Source organism: Sorex araneus, chromosome 3, assembly GCF_027595985.1.
Source record: "Sorex araneus isolate mSorAra2 chromosome 3, mSorAra2.pri, whole genome shotgun sequence".
In the NCBI taxonomy this organism is placed as follows: Eukaryota; Metazoa; Chordata; class Mammalia; order Eulipotyphla; family Soricidae; genus Sorex; species Sorex araneus.
In genome coordinates this window covers 225,888,177-225,900,311 of record NC_073304.1, presented here as the reverse complement: position 1 = coordinate 225,900,311, position 12,135 = coordinate 225,888,177, and the positions used below count along the sequence as shown (strand labels likewise).

The 12,135-nt window shown below is 41.4% G+C and overlaps 1 protein-coding gene across 1 annotated transcript in view; it reads right to left on the bottom strand.

The window, feature by feature from the left end:
* The window catches only part of DDX42 (DEAD-box helicase 42), a 46,254-nt gene that overhangs the window by 18,050 nt on the left and 16,069 nt on the right, over positions 1 to 12,135 (bottom strand). Inside the window, exons 3-6 of the mRNA XM_055133852.1 lie at positions 11,151 to 11,301; positions 6,151 to 6,212; positions 4,209 to 4,245; positions 3,226 to 3,375 (exon numbers count right to left, since the gene is read on the bottom strand). Of these exons, the coding sequence (XP_054989827.1) occupies positions 3,226 to 3,375; positions 4,209 to 4,245; positions 6,151 to 6,212; positions 11,151 to 11,301 (400 nt within the window). The remainder of the gene's footprint in view (positions 1 to 3,225; positions 3,376 to 4,208; positions 4,246 to 6,150; positions 6,213 to 11,150; positions 11,302 to 12,135) is intronic.

The window sequence follows — 12,135 nt, the reverse complement described above, 5'->3', positions numbered from 1 at the left end:
TTAACTGAAATATTTTTGAGAGTTCAGCTGTCCACTTAGCATTTGAAAACATTCCCAATGTTTCCTCTAGGAAGATGTCTGCCTTCAGAATTTTATTTTACCTTTTTTGTTGTTTTGAAGTGGCACCTTATTCCTGGCTCTGTGCTCAGGGATCCTTTTTGGCAGGGTTCGGGGAACCATATAGGATACCGGGGATAGAAGCTGGGTTAACCATATGCAAGGCAGCTGACCAGCTGTACTATCTGGTCTCAAGTTCTACTCTTTTTAAAAGCATGAAACTGTTTATAGAATTTTTAAAAAAGTTTATGACAAAGCATTTCAATTTCATAGAAGAGAAGAGAATTTTCTGTTATTCTTTTCATGCTGTAGTAAGAAACAACATATAAACAGATTAATTTGGCTAAATGATTCTCTTTTTTGTGATGGGGGGGGAAGAGATCTTGGGCCATACCTAGTAGTGCTCAGGGGACCATATGCAGTGCTGCTGATCAACTGTGGTCAAGCTGTATGCCAGGCAAGTGCCTTAACCAGTTTTGTCTCTCTGGCTCCCGAATGACTCTCTTTCTGTCAACATGCTATGTCTACAAAATACTTTTGGGGGGAGTGGGAGTTGGGCCACACTTGATTATGTTCAGAGTTTATTCCTGGCTCCATACTCAGGGATCACTCCCGGTGGTATTGAGGGTGGTGTAAGAGAATGACAAGGTTAGTCATATGCAAGGCAGGTGTTCCATCTCCTGTACTACCTCTCCAGTGACCAGAATATTGTTAATACTACTTAAAATCTTGACAGTCAAAAATTTCACTAATTTTGGGGATTGAAGAGGTAGTACAGTGGGAAGGGCGCTTGCTTTGCACACAGCTGACCCATGTTTGTTCCCTGGCCAGGAGTGATCCCGAAACACAGGATCAGGAAGCAGCCCTGACCACCGCCACACGTGTACCAAAAAAACACAAAGAAACAAAAACATAACTGAAAACCTAACAACAAAAAAATACACCTCACTAATTCTGGAGGGGAACTACCTCAAGTGGTCAGTCCATGCCTGAGAAGTATAAAGCAAGTAAGTTCTATCCCAGTCACCATGTAGCCCCCTGAGCAATAGGGGTAGTCCTATGGCCTCCAAACACCAAATACACTGCTGAGGGTGATTTGCTCCTATTTGAACAAAAACAGGCCATGGAGATAGATCGAAGGTGTGAAGCAAAGGCCTGCATTGGCAGGCACAAGCTTGATCTCTGGCACAACTTGCTTGCCCTTCACCCCCAGCCCACTGGCAATGGGCCCCAGGTTTCTAGTACCATTGGAGGTCACTATGAAAAGAACTACAGAAAATCATCTTTCTACAGTACTCTCAATATATAATAAATTAGGAATTTTTTTAGAGTATCCCTAAGCATTATTAAGAGGTAGGACATTTTGTAACGTTTCCTACAATGATATATTAAACTGTAACAAATATTTCTTTTCTTGCTTTATCCAATTTCACACATGTGGGGTTATATGTGCTCTACCATCAACCTATAGACCCAGACCTGCAACAGAATTTTCTTATAGTTCTCTTTATCAGAATGGGAGCTCCATGGGGAAATGAATTTTCCTTTTTGTTCACAGATTTTACATATAAACAGGCATACTTTTTACAAACAATTTTTTTACTATAAAAATGCAAAGAAAGTTACTCATAAGCAGCAGGAATGCCTTTCCTCACTTTTGACCTTTTCTGGCAGACTTCCCATTACATTAGGAAAACTATGTGATACCCCAGCATGATGATGAAGTGTGAGCACTTTGTCAATTATCTCAAACATTTTACTAGATGATTATTTCAAGTACTTGTTCTTCTAATTTTATTTTCACCCTTTATCACAGATGCTTCCTCTTAGATCAGTTTCATTTACTTCATTTCATTTGTCAAATGTAAAATACCAAGGCATTATGTAGTAGCATCTGCGCAAAAAGAAACATTTAAAAATTGAATATAACCTATACACTGCTCTAAATCAGCAGTTTGCAAATACTTTAGACTCAGGCGACCTTTATACTTAACAAACACACCCCAAGCATTCATTTATGTGAGACTGGATACTGAAAATACTTTGAAAAGCACTGATCTAGATTTAGAATCATTGGGGTAAGATCTGGTCTAGTGTTTCCCAAAGTAAGAATGCCCTGCCCCCTGATCCAGGGTTTGTGCTAGAAAAGTGTGGGTGTGGTAATAGCCTCAGGTTAAAATTATTAAGAAAAAAAAATCACAGGACTGGAGAGAGCAGAGAAGGTAAAGGTACTTGCCTTGCATGGGATTGCTTGGCTGAACCTGGTTCATTCCCTGACACTGCACATGACCCACTAAGCACTGTCAGGGGTCACCCCTGAGTAGTCAGGAGCAGCCCAAATATCAAGGGTGTGGCCCAATACCCCGCCGCCCACCCCACCCCACCCCAAGAAAAGAAGCTGAGACTTAAAGACAGATTTGGGAGCAGGGAGGAGGGTGTATTTCAGCTCCTGAGTGATAATTATTACTTTTCCATAAAGGAGGCTAAGGAAAAGTAAGTTTGGGGAACCTCTTACCTACACTAGAGACACTGCTCTACTCTCCTCCCCCACGAAAGTGTATGGATATCCCCATTTCCTTCTCCTGATAAAAAGAACCTGCAGTTCCTGGTTCCACTTTGAAGAAACAGGCTTTCCTACCCCAGATCTGGGAGCAACAGTTTAACACACAGTCAGTGAGAGACACCAGCTGGCTGCACTGAGAGCATGATATGCATGCAGGAGCTCAGGTTTGATCCCTGACACTGCGTGGTCCCCCGAGCACCACAAAGCCCAAGCACAGAGCTGGGATTAGTTCCTAAGTACCACTCAGTATGTTCAATGTGGCCCAGAATCAAAAACCCAAATGCAACTCAAAGGTCCATTTTGAAAGGAAAATGTTAGTGGTAATCTAGAAAATGAGTACAACTGATTTGTGCTCAAAACACATTCTTAACCAAAATTCAGACTTGAGTAAGTGATTCAGCTGTCTCTTGGACTCACAGGCTATAAAGCTTAAGGGAATTTCAGTCTCAACCACTTAGAAATGGATGACAAGACCCAAAAGAACAAACACTCTCAAAAAATAGTATGAATCAGAAGATTCAGCTACTGGGTCAACCTAAATACTAAAACCAAAACCTGTTATCAGTTTGGGAAAAAAAAATCAAATTCAGGAAGAGAGAATATACCTCTGAATGATCAATGGGAGGAAGAGGATCAATGATTTTTTTGGAAGGTGCAATTGGATTTCCATCACTATCATATTCCAAATTATCTTCCTCCTCCTCTTGAACCACACCAGCAGTTGGATTTTCTGCCATGTACCGAAAATAAGCTTCCTGCAGGAAAGCACAATAACATAATCATTCCCAAGTACAACTTAGAACATTTCAGATCCTGTAAACAGTACTGTGTACCAGATGATTATAGTTTAGAATACCTACCAAACAAGACTTTTACTAGCATGATTCGATAGGAGTAGTCAAATGGACAAGCAGAAGAAATGAGAACGTACTATAAAATTATTTAACTTTTTAAAAGACTTACAATAAGTGATTTTAAGACATATACAAAGATCTGGCGCTTTCTTAAAATTCATAAATCTATTCCACAGCCTTTCTGGGGTGGGGTGTCTGTCTACCCTTCCCAGAACTGTGCAAATACATCTGTGGCTTTACCAATCCAAGTCTGAAAGCTAACACAAACCTGGAGAGGATTACTACTTACGTGGGTTCCCTTTACACCATCTCATAACTTAACAGTGGGGGAAAAATATTCAAAACACAGTCCTATGTTCCATCTTAAAATAAAGAGTCACAAAGTAGAACACTTTGAAAAGAGGCAGCACTTAGGTGTTGCTACAGGCCATCAGTATATCCCACACTATTCTATTTGTGAGAATAAATATTAATATTGGATTAAAAAAGCTGAATAAAGCTGGTACTTGTTTTTGATGTCATAGTTGATGAAGTTTCATCTTCAATATGCAGTAAAGGCATGTGAATCTTTATTATTACCAATTAGTCACACAGGTAGAAACGAAGCAAGTAAAATGACATTCCCTACAGAACATAAGGAATGGCCATTTTGGTTAAAGGCAAGCTCTAACTTGTACCCAGTACAGATCTTGTGGAGTAAAAATAAAAGATAGAAATACTGCATAGAAACTCACTTGGTCATCTTCCTCTTCAATGTCATCTCGAATACCCCTGGAAAAACAAGCGGAGAAACAAACTTCCCTGCAAATGTTCCACATACCCAGCTCCACACTTACAGGTTAGTGTTGAATTCCATACAGCACAGGAAGTCTCAACACTAACAATAACAAAGCAGCAATAAGCATACTGTAAACTATCAACCTATTTTATGTGTGGTTTCATTCAATAAGCAACTGTGGTTTAACATTTATTCTGAATGGGATGATATGGGATCCCTAGAAACATTAATTTACTAAAACAAGGGTATAAGCAGTAAAAACTTTTAAGGACAAGATACTCAAGGACCCCACCTCTGTGAACTCCACACAACAAACAGTGCAGTTGTGAAAAACCTTTTTTATTAAAAGTTGGGCTGGGGCGATAGCACAGCGGGTAGGGCATTTGCCTTGCACGCAGCCGACCCGGGCTCCCAGCATCCCATATGGTCCCCTGAGCACAGTCAGGAGTAATTCCTGTGTGCAGAGCCAGGAATAACCCCTGTGCATCGCCGGGTGTGACTCAAAAGGCAAAAAAAAAAAAAAAAAAGTAAATTATCCCATGTTTGATATACAGTAGAAAGAATGTCACAAAACAGTTCTAGTTCTAGAATAACTGTTTCCTATCAAAACTACTGGGGACAGAGAAAAAAAAACAGTATCAATTCTTTCCTAAAATTAGGACTAATATTCCTAAGCTGACCACACTGAGAAATGGGTCACTACCACTTGTTTATCTCAGTAACCTGAGAAAGAACTATTGCTTAGTTCCTATAGGCATCTCTTTTAATTGGACTTTCTGCCTAACCTATAGCACTTGCTATTTCCCAGAAACCCAAAAAGTAACACCACCAGTGTGAGACAGCTGGAAGAGGATGCAACATAGAGTAAGTATCAAAGACAGGACTGGACCTCCATAAGGCTTGTGACCTTAAGGAGCACTGACTGCAAAACAAAGTGAGAAAAATACTCGAATACTCCATCCTTATTTGTGCCTTGCAGCAAAAAACTTTAAGAGGAAAGAGAAGGATTTTCTTTCCCAAATAAAGCACTTCAAGTTCTGTTACGGTTGCTAAGGTATGGTATCACTCTTTACATAGTTTTATTATTTATTAATACTATAGTTTCAAATTCCTCTGCCCCTCTCGGAGAGCCCGGCAAGCTACCACGAGTATCTTGCCCGCACTGCACAGCCTGGCAAGCTACCTGTGGCGTATTTCATATGCCAAAAAGCAGTAACAACAAGTCTCACAATAGAGACATTACTGGTGCCCGCTCGAGCAAATCATGAGCAATGGGATGACAGTGATAGTTTCTAATGGACTGGAGCGATAGCACAGCGGGTAGGGCATTTGTCTTGCATGTGGCCAACTCGAGTTCGATTCCTCTGTCCCTCTCGGAGAGCCCGGCAAGCTATCGATATTATTCCACCTGCACAGCAGAGCCTGGAAGCTACCCGGGGAGTATTGTATATGCCAAAAACAGTAACAAGTCTCATAATGGAGACGTTACTGGTACCTGCTCGAGCAAATCGATGAACAATGGGACGACAGTGCTAATAGTTTCTAATAATAAAATCATTAACTGCTCATAATCAATGGGCATTAACCTACTTTACCTTAACTACAAAACAAAAATGAAACAAACCCGTATTTTAGTTATTATGTCCACTTTAAATCTTTTAGGTCATTCATTCCTGAACTTACTAAAAAAATTTATAGCATTTGATAAAATATTCTACCAAAAAATTAAATTATGCAAATGCAGTCTTTTGTCCTTTCTACTACGTAAAAAACATACAGGGATAACTTCAAGCCAAGAAATTTTGGTATTTTAATTTTTCTCTATAAATTGTGGGGGAATAAGCTTTATAATAATTTAGCAATTTTCATGTAACATTTGGAAGAAGAATGTAACTTACTTTACGTTTTTTCTTTCCTTGTCCTTGTCTTCAAGTCTCTTCATATCTCTAGCCGCCTGATCCTAATAAAACAAAGAATATATGGAGTCATACCAATTAAAAATGCTAAAAGGGAAATATCTACAGCTATAACTATCCATTTTGACATGTGCATCTTAGTGTAATCAAATTGCTTTTCAGTACTTTTTAAAAGACAAATGCCCAAATATTTGACTATACTGAATTACATATATCTGAAATACAGTATTCCAGTTAATGATCTAAATGCTATGAAATAACATGCCCATTGCGTCTTACTTTCTACTATTTGGTGAGACCAGAGCTCAGAAACTTATTTCTTCATTATAAAATAAACTACAATGCAAGTGTGATGATTCCTACTAAACAGGGAAAATTAGATGAGCATCAGCTTTGCCACATAACATCAATGTCGCCAGAGGTGAAGGTCTGAATATCTTAAGAGTTCAATTTTCTACTGGTGGTATTAGGACACTAAATGCCTGAAAATGTATAATGAACAACTTTGTAAATCACAGTATTTTTAATTAGAAAGAAAAAAGAAAAAAGAGTTCAATTTTCCTGGGCTCAAATCCACAGTAGAGGGTAGGTGCTTGCCTTGCACATGACCGACCTGGGTTCAATCCCCAGCACCCACCCATATGGTTCCCCTGAGCCCCACCATGAGTGATCCTAGAGTGCAGAGCCAGGAGTAAGCCTCAGAACCACTGAGTGTGGTCTAATGCCCTGGACCCCCAAATAAAAGTTCAATTTTCCTATTACCTAAAAAAAGTTCACACACACACACACACACACACACACACACACACACACACACACACACACACACGTATTTTTTCTGCCTACTTCCCAATGCTACTTTGAGTACTAAATAAAACAGCATGATCATTGATAGTGCGCTAAAAAGAAATTAAGTAAAAGGAAGAAGTTAAAGCCAAGATGATTATGCTAATTTTAATGCCATTAAGAGATATAAAATTTAACACATGGCTGAGAATTGGACTTAAAAAGACCGATATGCTTTTGGCAACGTAGAACTGAAATTAAAGAATATAATATGCGGGGGCTGGAGCAATAGCACAGCGGGTAGGGCGTTTGCCTTGCACGTAGCCGACCCGGGTTCGATTCCCAGCATCCCATATGGTCCCCTGAGCACCACCAGGGGTAATTCCTGAGTGCATGAGCCAGGAGTAACCCCTATGCATCACCAGGTGTGACCCAAAAAGCAAAAAAAAAAAAAAATATATATATAATATGCTACACTATAGACACAAATTATTCACAAGCAAATTAAATGTTGCAAGTAGATACACTTCACTAAGGAATGTACAAACTGGCCAAATGACAGTACAGTGGGTACAGAGTTGTCTTGGATGTGGCTGACCTGGGTTCAATCCCCAATGTCCCGTATGTTCCCCCAAGCAATGCCATGAGTAATTCCTGAGTGCAGAGCCAAGAGTAACCCCTGAGCATGGCTGTGTTATGACCCAACACCCACTTCCCCCTAAAAAGGTGGTCAGATCAGAGTCAGTATAGTGGGTAAGGCATTTGTCTTGCACAAGGCACACGGGTTTGATCTCCAGCATGCCATATGGTCCCCCAGCTGGCCAAAGTGATCCCTGACTGCAAGATGGAAGTAAAACCTCAGCACCATTCCAGGTATGGTCCAAAAGAAGGGGGGGGGGGCTGGAAAGACAATAGCTTATATATAATGATTTCCTTAGTACAATGATACAATGTGGCTAGTGTGCTTGCACCTCATGTGGTCAACCTGGGTTTGATCCTGCCATCCCACTTGGTCCCCTGAGCACCGCCAGTTATGGTGCCCCAAACAAGCCAACAAACAAACAAAAAAACCCCCAAGAGTTCAAGAAATAAAGATGGATGAAATGCATAGCTGAAATGCATTAAAATGAGAGAGAAAGAAGGTCAGATTAAAATAGTTTTACCTGAAGTCATTAAAAGGGTGTATGGCAGCCACAGACACAGTTCAGGAGTTAAGGCATTCTGCATGGTCTAAGCAGGAGTAAAGGCCGAGTAGAGACAAGTACCCCAAAGCACTACAGGCTGTGACCCAAAACCCACCCATTTCCCCTCCACCCGAAAGTGTACATGGGGGCTCATGTTATATTATTCTTTTGTGTATTTCCCTTTTTTTTTTCGTAAGAAGAATGGAGAAGGTGTGGAGAGATAGTACAGCAGGTAGGACACTTGCCTTGCACATGGCCCGACAGTTTGATTCCTGGCACAGCCAGGAGTAACACCTGATCATCACTGGGTGTGGCCTCCAAAAAAACAACAAAAGGGGTTGTAACTCAGTGGCAGAGCACAAGCTTCTATATTTGACACACCCATAAAAGGGGGAAAAGTGGGAAAAATTTTAAGAAAGCAGTAAGACACGTTTTAATTTCTAGAGGAAAGTCATGGATGTTAGTGATAATGTAGGTATTAACAAATCAGCATCATTCCCAAACAGTGGAAGAGGGTTCTTTTCTCAACCCTGCTTTCATTGCCTGTTTCCAGGTTTCTTTTTCTTTTCCTTGTTGTGGACTACACCCAGCAATGCCCAGGTTACTCCTGGCTCTAGACTTGATCAAAGATCACCCTTGGCAGTGCTCAGGGAACCAAATGAGATAACAAGGATCGAAATGGGGTCGGCTGTGTGTAAGAAAAGCACCCAGGAAACTGTACTATCACTCAGCCCCCCTGCAGATTTCTTGATATGTGCCATTCTGAGAGGCATAAGACGGCACATTGTTGTTTTGATTTGCATTTCTCTAATATGGATTACATTCATCTCTTCATCCCATTATGGATGGGATCACTGGATTTTTTTGTTGGCAAGTTAAGTGAGTAGTGCTTTATAGATCTCGGATATCAACACTTATCTGAAGTATTATGTGCAAATATTTTCTCCCATTTAGCAGGCTATCTTTTTTTTTTTTTTTTTTGGGTCACACCCGGCGATGCACAGGGGCTACTCCTGGCTCTGCACTCAGGAATTACTCCTGGCGGTGCTCAGGGGACCATATGGGATGCTGGGATTTAAACCCGGGTCGGCTGCGTGCAAGGCAAACGCCCTACCCGCTGTGCTATCACTCCAGCCCCATGCAGGCTATCTTTTTATTAAAGCTTGGGTTTCTGAACTAATGGGTATCATGCTGAGTAAAATCAGAACGAAAGGGGAAGACACAGAAATCTCTCGTATGTGGGACTTAAAGATACATACTTGAGGTAGTAACAAAGATACAAAGGCGATATAAGGGGTAAAGTGACCCATACAATTGAGTTGGAGGGTGGAGAGGGAGGGGCGCTGGGTTCCTTGGAGGAGGAAGACGGTTATATTGGTGATGGGTGTGGTGTTATGTCCATGAGAAACCATTATTAATAGTATTACAAACAACCCCCCCCATTTTTTTTTTAAGTACAGAATTGTACAAGAATTATAAAGGGGTTAAGGTACATAACTTGCATTCAGCCAATCTCAGTTCATTCCACAATATCCAGGTACTTTGTATCCAGGTACAGGTATAGCTGGAGGCCAGAACACTGCCAAGTATAGCCCCAGAGGTCCCCAAGCACCACTGGAGTGTCCTCACAGCCTAATGTCCTTGGATCCTAGCACTGAACCACAGGCCCCGTTGACTAATAACCATCAGACAGGGCCTCTTGTACCCCTGAGCATTCATTGCTTGAAAGAGCCCATCACACTCCTCAAAAAAATACACAGAATATAGATTTTTAAATTGAGAATGTTCAATTTTAAGAATATACCAAGAATCATTAAGGGAATGCAAATTTGGAGCTATTTTGTTCAAACATTATTATTCCTGACTCCATTCCAGGCTGTTTTCACCCGAGGCGCCCCAGAGGGGGGCAGGTGAAAACCCTCCCCACCCCAAGAGACCCAGCCCCAGTAGCTGACCTCTACTACCCAACTGCTGCCACGCTCCAGGCTGCTTTCTGGATACGTTATAAGACACTTCCTACCCATTTTCCATAATTACCACACCGTATTTGATGGAGTCCAGACAGTAGGCAACAAATCATACCTCTCGGAGAGCCCAGCAAGCTACTAAGAGTATTCCGCCTGCACGGCAGAGCCTGGCAAGCTATCCGTGACGTATTTGATATGCCAAAAAGAGTAACAATAGGTCTTATTCCCCTGACCCTGAAAGAGCCTTCAATCGTTGGGAAAGAGGAGTAAGGAGAGACTGTTAAAATCTCAGGGCTGGGAGGAATAGAGACGTTACTGGTGCCCACTCAAGCAGATGACGAACAATGGGATGACAGTGATACAGTGATTATAATTCAAATTTCTAGGCTCCCAACACCTCTGAAAATGCTACAGGATAGGTTGAAGTAAATTTAAGAAATTGTTATTTGGGGACCAGAAATATGGCTCAAAAGGAGTGCTTGCCTTGCATGAGTGAAGCTTTGGGTGGATTATCAGAACCAGAAAAAAGAAAAACAAATTGTAAATAAAAAAATGAAATTCTAGGGGCTGGAGTGATAGTACAGTGGGTAGGGTGTTTGCCTTGCACACGGCCGACCCGGGTTCGAATCCCAGCATGCCCATATGGTCCCCTGAGCACTGCCAAGGGTAATTCCTGAGTGCAGAGCCAGGAGTAACCCCTGTGCATTGCCCGGTGTGACCCAAAAAGAAAAAAAAAAAGAATAAAATTCTAAAAAGAAAAAATAAATTAAAAAGAGGTATCTGCCTTGTGTGCAGCTAAGCTGGGTTCCATTCCCAGCACCCAATATGATCCCCCAAGCCCCAGCAGTGACCCTGAGCACAGAGTCAGAAGCCCTGAGAACCACCAAATGTGACCCCAAAACAAATAAAAGAGATGTAGTACTTTTATTGGTTTTGGGCCACACCTGGTGGTAATGCTTGGAAGTTGCTCTCACAGTGCTCAGCCCTTTAGGCAATCTTTCTAACCCTGACTGTTAAATATTTAAATAAAACAATTGACACATGCCTCCACTTCAGCCATGAATGCCTCCAAGGGATCATCATCGCTGTCAGAATCTGCAGGCTTGGAATGGAATTGCTGGCGGGTAGGCGAGTTTTCAGCAGGAATGTAAGGTAAGTCAACATTGCTGGAGTCTTCCTCCTCATCTTCAAAATACCTGAAATTAAAATGCAACAATAAAGTGAGTGATTTGGGAGTCAATAAATTTTTAACAGAATTTTTATGATGATGTATCTTAGTAAGTTTTAATTATACAGATCAAATTAGTGACTGACAAGTAAGAATTAAGATATGTGGGACGAAGCAATAGATAGTATAATAGGCAGGGTATTTGTCTTGCACAGAGCAGACCCAGGTTCAATCCCCAGCATCCCATAAGCACCGCCAGGAGTAATTCCTGAGTGCAGAGCCAGAAGTAATTCCTGCCAGGTGTGACCCCGCCCCCTCCCCAAAAAGAACAATAAAACAAAACAAAACAAACCAACCCACAAGCTTCTAGAATGAGGGACTAGAAAGCTAGTACAGCAGGTAGGCACTTGCTTTGCACACAGTCAACTGGGGTTGGATTTGAAATCCCATGTGGTGCTGAGGACCATATATGGTTCCAGGGATTGAACCTGAGTCAGCCGCATGATCCCCTGAGCATGAAAGCAGAAGAAGCTCAATAGCCCTGCCAAGAATGACCCCAAAATAAAAGCAAAAACAAACAAAAACCCCAAAAACAAACCCATTAACTGGGGGCTGTGACATGACTCAAGAGTGTATCTACACATTAAGTCCTGCGTTGAATCTTCGGTACTGTACACTCCTACAATGCCCCCTTGCCCCACCACTGCTGGCTGGTGTAATTCTGGTGGTTCCCAAGAACCACTGGGCTTGAATACGAAACACAGCCATGGCAACAATTTTTTTAAAAAAGTGAATGCTTTTCTGAAAATAATGAGCGAAAACATGAGTATATTTTCCTACCATTAACAATAAGATGCTACAA